Source organism: Vanellus vanellus, assembly GCF_965231255.1.
Source record: "Vanellus vanellus genome assembly, chromosome: 10".
Lineage (NCBI taxonomy): Eukaryota > Metazoa > Chordata > Aves > Charadriiformes > Charadriidae > Vanellus > Vanellus vanellus.
The window spans coordinates 12,365,815-12,383,822 of record NC_138915.1 but is presented as its reverse complement, the minus strand read 5'-3'; the positions used below and the strand labels follow the sequence as shown (position 1 = coordinate 12,383,822).

At 54.9% G+C, this 18,008-nt stretch overlaps 1 protein-coding gene across 1 annotated transcript in view; it reads right to left on the bottom strand.

Annotated features, from left to right (window-relative positions):
- The window catches only part of LOC309676044 (gamma-aminobutyric acid receptor subunit gamma-4), a gene marked incomplete at both ends in the record, with an annotated part of 36,077 nt that extends 26,242 nt beyond the window's left edge, over positions 1 to 9,835 (bottom strand). The window contains 3 exons of the mRNA XM_082488494.1: positions 3,919 to 3,986; positions 4,190 to 4,338; positions 9,780 to 9,835. Of these exons, the coding sequence (XP_082344620.1) occupies positions 3,919 to 3,986; positions 4,190 to 4,338; positions 9,780 to 9,835 (273 nt within the window). The remainder of the gene's footprint in view (positions 1 to 3,918; positions 3,987 to 4,189; positions 4,339 to 9,779) is intronic.
- Positions 9,836 to 18,008: the final 8,173 nt, after the last annotated feature.

Here is an 18,008-nt window from a genome sequence, read left to right as displayed (position 1 = left end):
GTTCCCTTCCTCAGAAATGTGCATTTCCTCAGGTTGCGTATGGGAAAAGGGAAAGATCAGATACGAGGGACGAGCTGACAGCCGGGAGAAGGTTGTGAGAAGCTATATAAAAAGGGACAAAGTGGGAATGACATGTCCCCAGCAAAGACAATCTGTATCATACATTTGATGCCAGCCTGCCAGTGGCTGGCACGACCCACAGAATGACTTCATTCATTGCATCAGCATGGAAAAGCAAACAAACACAAAACAAGTGGGAGAAGCAGCCAAGTCCAGAGGTGACACTGTGGCAGCTTTGTCACAGCCCTTTTCTCCTGCTTCAGGAGACACTATTGCAGGATGCAGCCTCTCTCGTGAGCAGGGGGAGGTAGGTATTCAGAGTACAGATGGCAGAAAGCTGCCATCCAAAGCTACGAGACCTGGACCTAGCTGTCCTCAGTACCTTTACTATCAGCCCAGCATCTCAGGGAGAAAGGCTATAAAGCTCAAGGGCATCACAGATTCAAGCTTAGGAAGTTACCTAAGGGGACAGGGAAGGAGAGATGTCCACAGACATCCTGGGGAGTCTACTCCCCACTGTCTACCTGGGGAGTCATACGGAGGTGTCTTCAGATCACTGTTGACTGTTGGGACCCAGCAGGGACCCTTGTACTTGTAGCATCCAGGCACTTCAGAGAGAGTGCAGCCAGTGGTGCCTGATGCCACAAAATCCTTCAACTGTCTCTATGCCAAGTGGTTTCCTCCCCCGCCTGAGCAGCTCCTTGCCATGCCATTCCCACAAATGGCAGTACCTTCCTCAGGTGGGAAGGCTGCAGATGGGTAGATTAGGTCCCAGAGGGCTGTGCTGCCATCCAGCGTGACCTGGACAGGCTGGAGAGCTGGGCAGAGAAGAACCTGATGAGGTTCAACAAAAGCAAGTGCAAGGTCCTGCACCTGGGGAGGAAGAATGCAAAGCACCAGTATAGGTTAGGGATGGACCTGCTGGGAAGTAGTTCTGAGGAGAAGGATCTGGGGGTTGTGGTAGACAGTAAATTATCCATGACCCAGCAATGTGCCCTTGTCGCCAAAAAGGCCAATGGAATCCTGGGCTGCATAGGGAAGAGTGTGGCCAGTAGGTCGAAGGAGGTCATTCTCTCCCTCTACTCCACACTGGTGAGGCCACAACTGGAATACTGTGTCCAGTTTTGGGCTCCCCAGTTCAAGAGGGACAGGGAACTGCTGGAGCGAGTCCAGTGAGGAGCAACTAAGATGATTAAGGGCTTGGAGCATCTCCCTTATGAGGAAAGGCTGAGAGAGCTGGGACTCTTTAGCCTGGAGAAGAGAAGGCTGAGGGGAGACCTTATTATGGCATACAAGTATCTAAAGGGTGGGTTGAAGGAGGATGGAGCCAGGCTCTTTTCAATTGTTCCCAGTGACGGGACGAGGGGTAATGGGCACAAGTTAAAACATAGGAAATTCCGTTCAAATACATGGAAAAACTTCTTTACGGTGAGGGTGACAGACCACTGGCACAGGCTGCCCAGGGAGGTTGTGGAGTCTCTGGAGATTTTCAAGACCCACCTGGATGCAGTCCTGAGTAATGTGCTCTGGGCAATCCTGCTTTAGCAGGGGAGTTGGGCTGGATGATCTCTAGAGGTCCCTTCCAACTCTGAAACTCCATGATTCTGTGATTAGCCCCATGGCAGCAGCTTTCCCAGCAGAGCCCTGAAGATGTAGGCAATTCCAAGCACCAGTCTTGCCTCCATGCTCTTGGCTCACATTAAGTGCCCTGGGACACCCTGGGATCCCGTGTGGTCATGGAGCCCCACTCCATGAAGCATAAAAACTTCTGCTGACTCTTAGAAAGAGCTAAACACATGGGTTGAGCTGCTTTAGGAATGGTCAGGGCTGTCTTCAGCAGCACTCTCTCATATGATTCTCTGGTTTCTAGTAAGGGTTTTTTCCCTTGGTGGGGATGGCTCTTGTCACTGCCTTGCATCCTGTTTTCACAGAAATACTGAAGATGCTGAATAAGCCTGAAGTCCCTATATCTGCAGCCATATATGGTTGGTATTAGCCCAGTGGATCTAAAATACTTAAAGACTGGGATGGATGTACGTACATTCTCACATACCCATCACCATGGCATACGCTGTGTTTCTTAGGAAACCGGATTAGCAGCAGTGCCTGGTATCTCCATTTAGAAGAATGGATGAACTCTGGATGCAGGACTGGATTTTATAAGCTGCTCTCTGCTGCTACCACCTGCATGGCTATGCTGTGCTCGTGTGACAGAGAGGAGGGCAGAGCTTCCTACAGGGGTGAAAAGGGGTAAAGTAAATGGATGAGAGGGAAAGAGAAGGAATGAGGATGTGCACTGTGGTTTTGTGTGGTTTTCTTGGCATATCCTTGGGCAGCGCAAAGCAGATGGGACATCCCCCTATAACATGACTCTTATGCTCTACCTTCAGGCACAGCAGTGACCAGGGAGGTGCGTACACCCAGCCCCTGCACCGTTCCCCCCACACTGCTGCTCTTACGCTGCTGTGGCATTGTGTCCACACACCCACACGGGATGGAGGAGCTTGTGTTATCTGCTGGCAGCCAGGGATGACATCCACATGGCTTAGGTCGTGGTTCTCCTTCTGGAGACTGGGCCCACAGAAACAATGAAAGGATTTTTTTTCCCTTAAGGCTGTCCCTGCTGGGCCTGCTGCTGGTGCCCTCGACGTGCAAGCAAGCACCCAGCCAGGTGCCCATCTGGTGGCCCATGAGCAGGCACTGCTCGGAGGCACATGCTCAGCAGTGGCCAGTCAGAAGAGCTGCTTCAAAATGCTTTTTGGAGTGGAAATGGTACTACAACTACAATGCCATTCCTCCACCCCCGGAGGGGTTTGTTCAGTGGAAATTTTCTGCTTGGGAAACTAAAAATAACATGCCCATCCTCAGAACTTTCTTTTTTTGGTTTAAGGGGGCTGGTTTTGTTTCTATGCCGTTTTGCATTGAAGGAGACAAGAAAGGCCAAATTATCCTGGCTGTACCTCTCCTTTGTCCTCTCCACCTCACTGCCCAGTAGGCCAAAGAAGTCTTTCAAAACCTGACAGCAGTCAGGTTTGTTTCTTGCTAGAAAAGAGGAAAAAATGACTTCACAGGGAAAATAATAATGGAAGTTTTCTGTGAAAAATAAATAATCAACAGTTGCTCTCCAGTGTGCGGCCTGAAGGCTCTTCAGACCAAAGAGCATCTCTGGTGAGTGTTTCTGCAGCTCCTGGTACAGCAGGGTCCTAAGCCATGAGCAGAAACTGTCAAGTCGTGGTGGCATCCGTCTAAGGCACTACATACTGAAGAAGAGCCGTCATACCTGAGGTACCCTGCCTGCCCCTCCCCAGCACCACCGGCCAGGCCTAGGCACCCAAGTTTCACATCATCAGGCCATTGCCATGGAAACCATCTCCAGGTACCTATTTCAGTCCTCCTGCGAAACACACTGCTCCCCGTCCCAGCCACCACCACACTGACTCAACCAGGGTGGTGTGACCTGCCCTGAGCATCCTGGTGCCTGCACGCTTCCCAGGCAGGAGAGGGCAAAGCCACCAGGCAGAAGTGTTTGTTTACACATTGCCAATGGAGACCAAAGAGCGTCATCATCCTTCTCTCTGAGCTTGTGAGCATGGTAAGGTTGCTGAGCTCACTAGGGGCCCCTGAGGACCTTGGCTCCTAACCAGGGATGGCCGTCAAGCCTTTCTAGCTCCAGCAGTCAGTGGGGTCAGAGCACATCTTCCCAAGGGAAGGGAAACAAATCCACCTCTTCTTGTGACAACACCACCTTCACACCATGTCTAGCTGGCATTACGCAACCTGCCAGCAGCACTGGGCCAGCTACCTCCCACGCTCTCAGTTGTGGCAATACCACGACCCAGCAGCAATGACACCACTCACCATCTGGATGACAGACACCGGCCCAATGCTGTTCACGTAGATATCCACATCAATAAACGTGGGCTTGACTGTAAAAAAAATAAAATAGGTACAGATGAGCTGGGGCTAGGATCATTTGTGAAGGGCTGAGGACTGTGGGAGCATCTGGGATCAGCGTGGCTCCATCTCACCAAAAATCCCAACTACAGCAGCCACAAAAGCATGGAAAACACAAGACACAGCCAGGCCAGGTCACCACCTGTGGCCACAGGGACCTTCAGGGGACACTTACTGCCAATATCAGGCCTCAGCTTGTTGTCATAGTTCTTCAGCAGTGAGTTGAGGATCTGCGTGGCATCAGTCTCCTGTGCCTTGGGGGTGAGGACCCAGGTTTTATTGATGCTGAGGTAATCGTAATCATATTCCTCTGTGCTCTCGCACCTGGAGCGGAGAGACAAAAGGAGAGAGACATCACTGTGGCAGCTCTCTGGTGGTCTGTGGGAGTAGGGGCACAGCTGGGTTTCAGAGATACTAGAGGAGGAGGATGCAGCACTGCTAAAAGGCAGAACATAAGGAGCTCAGGGACATCCTCTCAGCCACGCTCCTAAGAAGACACCACTTACCTGGCACCCTTTGCTCGCTGCAGGGTCCCCACACATGCCAGGGCCTTGCTGCCAGCGGTCAGGACTAGCAGGCATGGGGTGCTCCACATCCTCCCCAGCTCCCTTTGGAGACACGCTGCTCATCCGCAAGTGTGGGAGCCAGTCCCGGCCCTCCCCTGCCTCCTTCCTGCCCATCCCACTCCCGGTCCTCCTCTGCTGCCAGTAGCTCCTGCTCCTGGAGCTGCCTGTTAACCCCAAATACTGCTCAGCTGCTCTGCCTGCCGCTTGCACCTGGAGTGGGCTTCCTCTGAGGAACAAGACAGTGACCAAATAGCATTTTTGGGGTGCAAAGCATTTACAATAAAGAGAATTTCAGAGAAAAGAGGTCCTAAAACTACCAAGCAGGCAGCATTCACGTCCGGCTTGCCAGGAACCCAGCCATCTGCCCTGCACAGATCCTCACAAATTAAAGCCTTATGCAAACTCCTCTGCCCTCAGGCCAAGACCTGCCACAACCCATTCCCTGTACTCCCCAACCCTTCCTCCCCAGCCTTCCGTATGAGCTCCCATTTAAAGATACTCCATCTTCTTGATCTTCCAGTTCCAAGCCGGGCAAGGAAAGCTTGCATCCTCCTTTGGATGTGATCTACTTAGCAACAGCTTCTCCCGCTGCCTTTCGAATCTGCCTTCTCTAAACCTTTCACACCCCTCCCTTTTTCTAAAGGAGTTTTCCTAAACCCTCTAATTAAATTAGGTCCACACGGTCACCTGAGAAATTCTAACCACCTGCCGCTGTGCTGGGCAGCTCATTCACAAGATCGTCCCCGGAATGACACAGACACATGCGGGAGAGGATGCCGAGCGATCCCATGCCCGGCACACCCCCCTCGATGTCTGCCATGTCAGCGTGTCACCTGCTCCAGCGCCAGAAAGGGTCTCGCAGCGGGAGCTGCCACTGTGTTGACACTTCCCAGCTGGAGCCTCGCAGCTCCGAAGCGCAATCAGGCACCGCCGATACACATCTCCCCTCGGCGCCTGGGGAGGCAGAGCCTGGCAAAGGTACTTGAAAGGGGGGGGGAAGCATTAAATTGACATGTTGCAGTCAATTTATCAGATGCTCCTCTTTTAAAACCCCAGATAAAACTTCCTTTCACCATCACTTTGAAACTCTTTGCATCTCCCCAGCTTTCAGGCACCGGGAGGCGTCCCCCGACGAGGGCTGTGCTGCGTGCGGCTGGCTGCCTGCCGCCGCACATTAGGTGTTGGTACATCAGCTTGTTGTCTCCCGTCTGATTGCGCTGCACTTTCTAACGATGCTTACGGAGTCTTAAGCAACGCTGTCAGGATGCGCTTCTCTATCTGAGCAGCAGCAGCGAGGGCTCGCCCGGCCGTCGTGCTGTGCCGTGCCTCCGACGCGCAGCCCAGCAGGCAGCTCCAGCGGCTGCAGGAGGCACAGGGGACACCTGCTGTGCCCACCTGAAAACTGGCCAGAGCCGAAATCTGGGGCCGGCCCCGCTCCTGCAGGGCACAGAGGGACACAGGTCTCTGCCCACAGCCCAGGTCAGGGCAGGGGAAAGCAATCCTAACTGCTGCCAGTGTTTTGGGTGATGCAGGCTGCCTCTAGCAGAGTGAGAACAGCTACACCGAAACCTCATCTCGGTGTTCCCTTGGCCCTACTTGAAGTCAGCCCAAGACAGGTCACCTGCCAGCAATAAACCCTGCATGTCCCACTGCCCTGCCAAAATCTAGTTCTCGCAAGCCGTAAGGCACAAAACATCCCTCCGGGACTGAACAAAACCAGGCTGGTTACTCCGACCTCAGCCTTCTGGCTTCCCTCCGTTTAGTGTCGCTGATTAACACCCTGAGGCTTGGGGGTAGCATTTCCAGGGAGTCACATCCCTATTACAGATGCAGTGACACTACCAAAAATATGCTTTTTGCTAATGCAGCTAATCCTGGACTACTAAACCATACTAAGCCATCTTAGCATAAGCAAGCCAGCTTTTGCTGGAGAAAACATGCTTTTGCTGGGTGTCCGTGGACACACAGACACACACCAGCTCTTGCTGGTCAGGAGTGTGTCCTTGTGCAAGCCCCTGCCTTCTCCCCAGTCTCTCTTCCCAGTGGCCCTACTTCAAATCAATAAGGAAAGAGTCCAAGAGCCACAGCAGAGGAGAGGAATTAAGGTGACATGTGCATGTCCCCCCACAGCTGCTAATGGAAATGTCACACTGCAAACCTGCAACGATCCCCAGCGCGCTGTGAACACTTGCCGGCCCGGCGGCTCCATCTCGTGCAAAGTGACTGGTTTGGTGACAGGGGACAGCCAGTTCTCATATGTCTCCGCGCAGCCAGGAGGAAAGGCAGAGCCGCGTTTCCTCACCTCCGCTTGTCGAAATGTCAAAACATCCACCTCACAGCGCTCCTGCGCTTGGCTGGGGGCTGGGACGCAGCCGCAGGCGTGGGCAGGGGGTGACAGTGGGGCAGAGCTGGGGACATTGCGAGGAAACCCCTGGTCTCACAGACACAATTGGGGCCGTGGCAGCTCCTGCTGGTGCCCAGAGCAGGAGGCCTGCACAGCAGGGAGGTGTCATTTCGGATGCGCTCATGTATACGGATGGGGTTGGACAACCCTCCTCGGGCAACCCTTGGCATTACAGCAGGACAGTGCTCTGCCTTGCCTCCCTAATTCGGTTTTACTCAAGCAGATACCTGTTTTGCCGAGGTTTCCAAGCGCACTGATGGTCAAAGTAAAAGCCACCTGAAGAGCTGGTGGCTGTCTCCCTCCCTCAGTGCCCAAGCTGTCTGACAGGGTTTCCCTTGGCAGGAGGGGAGGAGAAATATGTGCCATGAGCCCTCAAAGACACTTCTGCTCCTTGCCTGGTAGGACGGCCGATGCTGCTTGACCAGGACGCATACCCACTACTATTTGCAACCTGGTGTGCTAATGACGTCTGAGACCAGTAAAATTTTGTACGGAGACCTGCACCCACTGGGGAGGTGAGACAGTGTCCTCTCAACCATCCCTAGCCCTGAAGCAGGAACATCCCGGAGCAGATGCAGACACCAGGGCTGGGATTGTCCGGCCCCTCTGCAAACGCAACTCACAGCCTTCCCTGCTCCTGAGGAACAGGCAGGAACAAAATGCAAGGACACATTTCCCTGGGTTGAAAAGCACTGTGGTCAGTCCTAATTACCACATGTTAACGTGTCCTTCTAGCCACCCAGCCCAACGCCTTCAAGGGTTTTAGGCACAGGGACGTTCAGGCAAATTAAATTAGAAGCAGGCAGAGGATTTAAGGACGGGGGGCTCTCTAAACTGCACCCTTACCCATTTCACATCTCTTTGTACCTCTCCTTCCACGGCACGCTCCATGAAGCCCCAATGGTCAAGTCTGCACAGTTTCAACTACCTGCCAAGCCCAGCTTTCCGGCAGTGCGATGCTGCGCAGGGATCCTGCCTTCAGGGCTCAGAGTTGGATGCCTCGGTCCCAACCGAGGTAGTGCCCCGGGAAATGCTGGTGAAGGAGGCTCTGCGGTGGGGGGACCGTCAGGGGAGTGCTGAGTCACCTGGCACAAAGCATCCAGCCCACTCCAGCACTAGGGGACGGGTCTTGCAAGCTTGTGCCGGGAGAAAAGCTCGCACCCACACGGCACCTGAACAGGGCTCCTCACTTCTGCATCCACCATCAAGTGTTGGGCAGGAGAGATTCACCCCCCGCAGGGTGCAGTCAGGAAAAATGCAGTGAATGCAGAGTAAGACCCTGATGTAACTTGCTCCTTTTCTCCTTCTCCCACAGGCTTCCTCTCCCGCTCCATCACCACCACCCCCAACCCCCCCAGCATGCACAGACACTGCTCCTGGCAAAGCAGGGCTCAGGGAAGAGGTGGACACGAGGGACTGGGCAGAAGGGAGGCTGGGCCAGCTACGGGGTAAATCTTCCCACTCAAGGGCATGTGAATACATGACTTAGCTGCTCCTCTATGTGATCTTGCAGCTTACGACTCACCCTCTCAAAATGCAGTGTTTGTGGCAGTGTGCTGCAGGGACGGTAGGACGCAGGAACCGGGACCACCACGGACCTCCCCTCTTGGCCCTCAAAAGCCCCCCCGGCACCGGCACGCTGGCGAGTGGCTGGGCGTCAGGGCACGACCTGTGGGGCAGCTCTCACCGCCGCGACCCCAGGAAGGCCAAGCCCCGGAGGACCACAGCTGGGATGGACTTTCTGCCTGCACCCGAGGTCGGGAAGCCTTGGCAGAGCAGACCATTAGTAGCAGGATTCATGCTCCCTGTCCCTGACTGCATTTGTAATGGGATTTGATCGGCTTTAAGGCAGCTTATTCTGCCAATTAGCTTCAGCCAGTAAAATCCCTCTTCCCCCGAGCCCTGGGGGCAACAATCTGCTGACAACATGTTCTTTCCCCGATCTAGCCATTAAACTCACCAGCAGGGCTAGGAATTGTGAAAAATAAAAAAAAAATAAAAAAAAAAAAAGGGAAAAAGAAACTTGAAAACCCCTTGTACGTGGGGCCTTTCATCGCTGTTTACAGAAAAGCGCTACGAACTGCCGGCCCTGGGGGAGTACTGTAACCTGCCACCCCCACACCTCCGCTCGCATCCTCGCCCGGCGCACGGGTGGCATCAGGCTGGCATGGGGCTCCCAGCCAGCACCCGGAGCTGGGACCTGGGGCCAACCTGTAGAGCAAGGCAGGAACCTGCGCTGCCCGCCTCCCACCAGGCTGCAAGCCCTGTGGGGGGCTTTTGGGGTGCCGGGCGATGGAGAATAGGGAAGGGGGTGCAAGCTCCTTCCCACCCAGCCCGACTCGGCGTGGAAATGCCCCGGTGGTGGATGGTGCCCCCAGGAGGTACCGAGCTCCCTCTGGTCCTGCTCTGGACACCCCCAGAAGCGGCTCAGTCCCCGGGAGGATTCAGCCAGCGAGGTGATGGCGGGGTGGAAAACGGGATGTCTTCTTGATTCCCGGCACGCGAAGGGGGGACCCGGGGAGTAAAGGACACGCAGGCACTAGGTGCTGCCGCGACCAGACCTGATCCTGCCTCGGGGCCGGCTGGAAGGAACCGCTGGGGGCACAGAGGTGCCCAAACGCCCGCCGAAACCCGCGGGCGGGTGTGTGTGTGTGTGTGTGTGTCCGTGGGGAGAGATGCTGCGACTCCAACCCTCTCCCCTCCCATCCCATCCTCCCATTGCCCCGACGGGTAAACTGAGGCGGGGAGGGGGCGTCCCGGTCGGCGCGGGGAAAGGGGGCAGTGGGGGGGCTCACCTGGCGCGCAGGACCGGCCCGAGGGCCAGGCAGAGCAGCAGCACCGTCCCGGGCATCTCGGCGAGGCGAGGACCGGCCCCGGCGGGGCGGCGGCGGCGGCGGTGCGCCCGCCCCGGCGGGTCTCAGCACGGGGCCGGGGCGGGGGCGGGGGCGGCGGCGGGTCCCCCCCGCTGCCCGCTGCGCCGCGCTCCAGCCCCGCCGCCGCCCGCCCGGCTCCGCGCTCCGCGCCGGCGGGGAGGAAGGGGAAAGTTGGGCATCTCTTCTCCGAGTCGGCGGCGGGGAGGGGCCGGGCGCAGGGTCCTACCTCCCCGCGCAGGGGCTGCCTCCCCCCGCGCCCCCCCGGGGGCTGAGCGCCGGCGGGGGGGGGCGCACGGCGGAGCCGAACCCGCGCATCTGCCGGCTGCCGGGGAGCGAGCACCGTCAGCTGGTGTAAAGCATCTCTCGCTCCCCCTTTGCGTAACGAGGCGCTTGATTTCTCTTAATAATAGCTTTTTTTTTTTTTTTTTTTTTTTAAAAAAAAGCACAACAGTTGTGTGGGATTTTTTTTTTCTAAAAAAAAAAAAGAAAAGAGTGGGTAATTATTGTTAAAATATGCAAGGCGTCAGGCCGCGCTGGGCTGAGCTGCAAGGGAGACACAGCCGGGAGAGGGGCCTTTCCCACCTGTTGGGGCTGCGGTCCCGCAAAAAAAAAATCCAGGAGGGTGCGTGGGTAGGAGCTGCGGAACAGCCCGTGGTCACGGGTGGGCTGTGGGTTTTCAGCTGGTCGCTCTCTGCTCTCACGCTTTGCCAAGCCGCACTTGGGCAATTCTTTTCACTGCTGGCATCCAACTTGTGAACAGTAATAACACATTCCTTCTTGGTAAGTTTTGGGTGAGAGTTGCTCAGAACCAACTTTGTTACAGCTACATGAGGTACCAATAATTGTCCTTTGCCATCTGCCTACAGCTGTTTGCAGGAGTCCATCCCCAGAGCGGCCTGGTCCTGCATCTCCCAGAGGGTCTCATAAGACTGATGACAAATGGGGATTTGGTGTCACCTCTCCAGACTGGAGCAGGACCACCCCTGGTACTGGAGCAGGACCATCCCTGGTACTGGAGCAGGACTGCAGACAACTGACTCTCTCGCTCCTGGCCCTGTCACAGCCTTCCCACACGAGCATGGGCAAGTCACTTCTCTGCTCTCCATCGGCAGCGTGCTGGTAACCACTGTCTCATTTGCTCAACTCGGCGGGACAGGGAGATACCTGTTCCCGAGGCACGTTCTGTGCCTAATAGCCAGGACCAGTCTCGGTGGGGAGTAGGAGTGCTATGGCAGTACAAGCAGTAAATAACAGCAGCACACCTGGGTGATTTTTCAAGGCTCTTCCTACGCAGGCTCTCCCTTGCTGATTCTTGCAATGATCACCTTAAGCCCTCAAGAATGAGATCTGAGCGGTTTCAAAGCCGTAGGAGCCAGCTGCAGGCACCGCTGCTCCGAGATGGCATCTCCCTGTAACGAAGCAGCTGCAGATTATGTTTCCTTTACTGCATGCAAAGAAGCCAGCTTTACAGGAAGCACATGTCAAAAGAGTAAACAATGAATATCAAAGCAGCAGTGAGGGTGAAAAGAGCCCTTTAAGCTTCAAAGCAGGCCACTGGATTGCCCTAGGAGTTCTTCAGGGATCCAGATGAAGCTGAAGTTGGGGAAAGGGCAAGAGCAGCTGCAGGGAGGACGTAGCTGTCGATGATTCTGGTCATTAACAGATCACAGAAAATCCAGGGGTTCATATATGTGCTCTCAGCTCCCCCTCAAGACGCAGGATGTGAAGTGGTATGTGAGGAAATTCATGGCACTCGTTTCTTTTGACCACCCCTTCTGCTACCTGAAAGAGAACTGAGAGATCTGTGGAGGACTGACGCTCAGAGAGCTGGAGATGGTCTGAGCAGCGTTAGAGAAACACAACATCCCTTTATGCTGCTGTTTTGGGGACACCTTTCAGGCAGTTGTATGCACCAGGAGCATCAGAGCAGCTGTTCTCCCCGGTCTTCTCCTTCATCTACAGTGGTTTCTTGTTGTAACTGGTACTGAACCTTACTTGGACCAAGGATAAGTGTGAAGTGCGTTGATGGTGTAGGAGAGCAAGGGGAGAGCGCTGCTTTTCAAGCAAACACCTTGTTTGAAGGCTCAGCCTGGGAGAAATCCATTTTAAATTCATGGTGAATAATTTTAAGCAGGAAAAACCAACCTCAGTCCAAATGCTGAGAAGGACAAAATGTCCTGCACCAGTGTTTTGGGAGGAAACAGCCCCTATTTTCCACTTTGAAGAGACATTTGTTTTGAGGACTACTGTCGTGGGATTCTCCAAACTTAAACAGGAGATGAAATGTTTTATTCAAGATGCTTTTTGTCCCTTCTGGTGTTTCAATTTAACCAGCAAACTGATAAAACCTATTATTTACAGAGTCCTGGTGAGCACAGAGCCCGGGGTGCGCATGCTGCCACAGTAAATGAGGGTTTGATCGTGCAGTCCTCACTGCAGGATTTAGCCCTGGGAGACAAGGAGACGATTCCAGCCCTGGCCTGGGATCCCAAATCTTGTAAGGTTGGCAGTGCTTTCAGAGGGAGCCGCCCAGTAGCTGGAGAGCCCTGCCTGAGCCGAGGCACATCTGCAGCCCTTTCTGAATCTGTGCTCTCTCAAAAGCTCCTTTGCAATGTCAGTCATGAAATCTGTGCCGCCTGCTCTGGCGTTTGGGGGGTGGTGGTTAGGACTGCAGGCTGGAGCAGCAGGTGAAGGCAGGAGGCAATGCTCTGCCCTCCTCTTCCTTGTGCAAGGGACTGGTCGCTCCTTGCCTCAGGAGATGCCAAAGACAAGAGGTGTCTCCTCCACGGAGGCTGCTCTTCTTCTGGGCTGCTTCAGGAGTGCTGTACTGAGGGAAAATAGATACAAGTGGAGAAAAATATTAACCCAAAGTGTTTAGGAGCTGGTTTCTGAGAAAACTCAGGCTCTTGGCATTTGCAAAATCCTACTCAGAAGGGTGTCTTTCAAGGGTGGAGGAGCAAGGCGACCCACAGTGGGACAAGAGGACCCCAAGCAGAGAGAGGTCCCACAGGGCACTGCAGGAACAGGTCAGGCTTGAGAGCATTGCTGGCAGAGCCGGGGACGCCAGGACAGGGAGCTGACAGGGTATTTGCAGGGAGCCACTGCCAGGGCCATGCAGCAGACAGCTCTGAAGGGCTGCACGGGGGTGAATTTGCCTTCCCCTCCTCCCGTCACTGCTCCACGTCATCTGTCTGAGGACAGAGCACAGTTAGAGCCACTGTCTTTGATGCTCACTCTCCTCCTGGTAATGAACCAGAGCTCGTGCCGTTACCTAGCCAGTGCATCCTCCAGGAGCAGCACAGGTTCCCACACTGAGGTTTCCCATGGATCTCCTCCTGGTGCCCAGAGCTGCGGGCTCTGGCAGAAGGCAGAGGGTGGTCAGGCTGTGAGTCTCCTACAGCAGCATCCGTGAGGCTGAGTATGCCGACACGCCTGGCATGAGAGTGGTGAAGGACATCCGAGGAGAAGCTGGTTACAGCGTCCCTTTGGGAAACTTGGAGGATGAAAAACCCTGTGTAAGCCTCAACCCTTTTCTCTGAGTTGGGGCATGTCCTGCATGGTAGAAACATTTGTTTACTCTACCAGGGCATTTGTTCAACATCACCGAGGTTTTGTCGTTTTCAGGCTCACCAGACAGACCGGGCACAGCGGCAGATGCTGCATCTGGGCTCACATGACATCAATAACCGCTCCAGCTGGGCTCTGGCTTCCCACCATTATGGACAGCGATGATATATGAAGCAGACAGGACACAGTTTGGTTTTCAGGTGCTGGAGTGAACTTACAGTGCTGACAGATAAAAAAAATGTGTTTGGAGCCCGAACAAATGTGACGTGAATGTTTTCCAAGGAGAATGAAGGGTGTGGGAGGACAGCCCAGGCCGTAGCAAGAGCTGGTGCAAGCTGTCCCAGAGGGTGACAAGAGCGTTGTTGGGAGTGAGAACTACTTTTGTCCTCTGCTGCTACGTCAGGCCAGGCCTGAAGGAGTCTCCACATCCCTTCCACTGTGGACAGTCCCTCTTCAAAATTAGCTGTTTGGTGGCAAGAGATCACCAAACTGATAGGTGATCTGATCCTGGGTGTCAGAACGGTTCTCGCTGTCATCCTGGGGGTGGGAAAGGTGCCGTTTCCTGGGCTTTTACGGTTCTGCTCTTCTGGTGCTCTCCCCAGCTCAGGGCTTAACACGTTAGGTTCCTCTTAGGGATCAATAAGTGAAAAGAGAAAACATGCACGGGGAAGGGTGGGGAGGGGAAGAGAATTGACAGCACTTGACTAAAAAGGGAAAAATCTCAGCAAACTGAGCAGCAGGTGTTTCAATACTTTTTCAAATGGAATTCACAGCTGTGCCATCCATACATCTGATGTCATACGTCCAGTACAGGACGATGAGCTGGAAATTTGGCGTGTCGCCCCCAGAATAACTCCCAGGCAGTACATCCATATTTTAAATACTGTGCAACTGCTGACACAAACTTTGGGGACATGCAGCTGCAGGAACAGGAGTAGCTGCTTCTCTGCACTGTAGAAATGCGGCTGCCTCTGGATAGAGATACACTAGCTCCTTATCAACCCGTGCCACAATAGTTCACGGTAGGAGAAAAGGAGCCAGGAAGGTCACGGAGGCAACAAAAACTGTCGTTGGGATGCAAACTGTATTCCATGCTGTGATTCCTCCCAGGGTTGCTCAATAGCTGGGAAAAACCTGGCTTTGGGGCTCTCCAGAGGACACGCCGGGATTCAGAGCAGAGCCTACAGATGCAGAAGATGGTGCTCACGACCAAAAACCCATGGATGGGCCTGGCCAGCGGTAACCCTGCCTGACCCTTTCTGTACGGCAGATCTGAAGGCACAGCTGAGCGCGCATCATCACCCATTGGCCTCCCTGGCAGGGCTTAAGAGAGAGGGAGGCACAGTTGCCTTTTATTGTTGATACCCTTAGGCTTTTCTGTCCAGAGATGCAGGGATTTCAATGACCTCTCCCTACACTGGCTCGGGAATGTTTATACACCAGTAAATAATGTTAACCGCTCATCTGTGGCCGAGTTTAGCTTTCACAATCACAACCGCTTCCAGCGGCCGGTCTGGGTCCTGCCCTCCGCTTTCCCTCCTGCCCCGGCTGTGCGGTTTGCCCGGCAGCTCGACGCTGTGTCAGCCTGAGGATAACGCAGGGCGGTTGGCAAGTGGAGAAACCAGAGAAAGCGGCTTTCCTCCCAGAGCTGAGGCAGAACACAGCCCCTCCCGTGGCAGGCACCGGCTCCTCTGGGGTCACGCGAGCTGTGTTGCTTTGCTGCCTGCTATGGGACTGACTCTGAAGCCCCGGGACAGATGCCGGCAGCGAGCCCATATTCCCACACCTCTTTCCTTCTTCGGAGCTACTGGGGCCTCTTTCTCTTCCTCCCCTGTGAAGGTCCGATGTCTCCCCCAGCAAGAGAGAAACGCCTTTCTCGCTCAAGTACCTGAACCCAAGGGACATGTTTTGGAGGGGCTGGTTTTTGGGCTTGGGACTGTGGTGTTGCGGTCCACAGTGCCGCCCCAACAGAGCTGCAGTAGCCAGAGCTCATCAGGGAGGTGGCCAGCTGAGAATGGGCTTGGCACACCTGGGTGCACTTTGCCCATCCGGCATGTGGGGCCCCCACCACACACCTGCTCAGGGCAGGAGCAGCGCCTGTCCTCGCCTGGAGCAGCTCAGCAGCCCCTCTTCCACCCCTGGCCCAGACCATCATTCATTCAGGGGAAAGAGAGCATCCTTCATGCTGCTGTTACCCACTCCCAGAAGGGGAGAAGCAATGGGACTGCCTCTCCTTCCATGTCCCCTTGGCTCAGGTGGGCCCCACAGCAGCCCCGAGATCCCCCGTGGCCATGCTAGCAGGGTTGTCCCCAAGTCCACAGCAGAGCAGGGCTGCTCTCCCAGTCCAGAATCCATGCAGCAGCCAGCTGCTCTCCCCTGCTGGCACTGCCATGTGCACTCTCTCCACCTCCACACCCTTGTGAGCATCCGTGGTGCTCCTCAGCCCGTGCCTGCAAGAGCACGTGGAGAAACGCCAGCACTGCTCTTTTCCTCAGCTCCAGGATCTCCCATGAAACACTGACCTACATCAACCCTGTGCCGCACACAAGCTCGGGCTGTGCTGCTGTGGCTGCCGGGCACAGCGAGCCCCGCTCAGGTACCCCCCCTCTTTGGGATTTTACTTTCCAACTGAATAGTCCTCACACCTCATCGGGTTGAAATACAGACCCCGTCCAGCCAATGCAGCTGGTGCCACGGTGCCCAGCACCCACTGTCCCCCTCACCCTCGGTTTTCTCCCCCTTCATCCCAGCCCCTCCGGTTGCCGAAAGCAATCAGCGGCAGCTGAAGTGCAAAGAAGCCGACACCGTGAGCCGTGGCTTTCGTGCTCGGTGCCCTCCAGCTTCTGCGCTCCCAAAGTCATCGGAGCAGAAATGCCTGCACACGCAGCGCCGCTCCAAGAGAGATGCTGGCACTAGGATCTGGTAATTGCCAGCACGTCAGGAATGAGAGATCTTCTCCTAATACTCACTAAGCTCCAATCTTAATCTTGTTCGTCGCTGTTAAGTCTCAGAGAAATCGGGCCAATGTGTTGAAAGGAGGTAAAATAAAAAGATTCAAGAAGAGGCTGAAGTCTCTTCAGAAAACTGAAGAGAAATAATCTTCAAAGGTTCCCACAAGCCCGCACACCCCAGCCTGGAAAAGCGGAACAGATAAACACTGAGAACGGCAGCGGGAGCCTTGCTGGAGTTGTTTTTTTAGTCTGGTATTTGTGGGAGAAAACAGAATAGTTGAGGCTGGGATATCAGTAAGCAGGTGACAGGATCTCAGCACCCAGGGCTTGCCCCCTTCCCTGGGGACCCCATCCCTGGGGTCACTGCCACCTGGCAGGCTCAGGTCCCTGAGGCAAAGCCCAGTTCCTGTTTCCCCATCAGGCTGGGGACCAGCCGGAGCAGTGGCACCGGGGGGGGGCTGGATGCTTTTCCCTGGGTAAAACCCCCCCAGGGTGGGTCTGCGGTCCCTTCCCACCCGCCCACCTGCAAGCGGGATCCAGCCAGGCGGAAAGAGCTGCAAAGAAATAACCTGTTCTGGAGGGACGGAAGGAGTCTCCTTGGGCAGGCGGCCTCTGCCTGCATCCAGGCAGAGATTTGCTGCCCATCATCCCGGGCTCTCAGGGCAAGGAGCCAGCGCAGCGCAGCACCTTGCTCCCACCACCCTGGGGGAGCTGCCTCACCCCTCCCGCATCCCATTGCCTCGCAGCATCCCTCCGGACAGCCCCGTGCCAGCACCATTGCCAGCTGCCATTAAATAAGGCCCTACTATGAAAGGTGCTGCCCTTTCACCTTGCAAAAAGAGCACGTGTGTGGAAGAGACCAAGCATCATCCCTGGTATGCTCCAAGTGCACCCCAAGGCATCACGCCAAAGCACGCACACCTACATCCCACCCACCACGGAGGGACGTGCCCACCCCGGGGTGCTCGGGAAAGGGGTCGAGGTGCAGAGATGTAGATAAGCTCAACCAGATTGTGTCTTTGCGGGCAGAGTGGAATCTAATGGGGGTCCTGAAAGGTGGGGGCAGCCTGTCTGCAGGCTCTCGGCTAGACCCTGCGGGGGGGAGGCAAAGCGCCTCCTCCCCAGGCAGCTCTGCCGGCTTCAGGCTTAGCAGCAAATTTTGCCTTTGTCGTTGCCCATGTGTTTGGTGGACGAGGGACTCCTGTCTTCTAGGAGGCTGTTAGAAAATGCCTTTCAACAGCAGTCAAATTCACCCAAAGGGAAAAAAAAAAAAAAAAGAGCAAGCCATAATTACACCCACACAGCTCTCCACACTGCGCTAAGCTTCACCCCCCTGTCAGAAATGCACCCGCACCAACAGAGTGGATATGTTGATTAAAAGTCCCCCAAAATGAATAGATCAAGAGAAATCTGCCATACCCCTGCAGCAAGGGTGAAGTGCTTTTTAATTAAGGACAAAGAGATGCAAATGTCCTGAATCATCACAAGCAAATAGCAAAATAGCACCTGTCAGAATATTAAAAAACAAGCACTCAGCATTCCCATGTGATCAGCTTGAAGGAGGCCTTGTGTTAAAAAAAAAATAAAAATTCCACTGAGAGTTGAAAAATGTAATAGACGGAGAGCGAGCAAA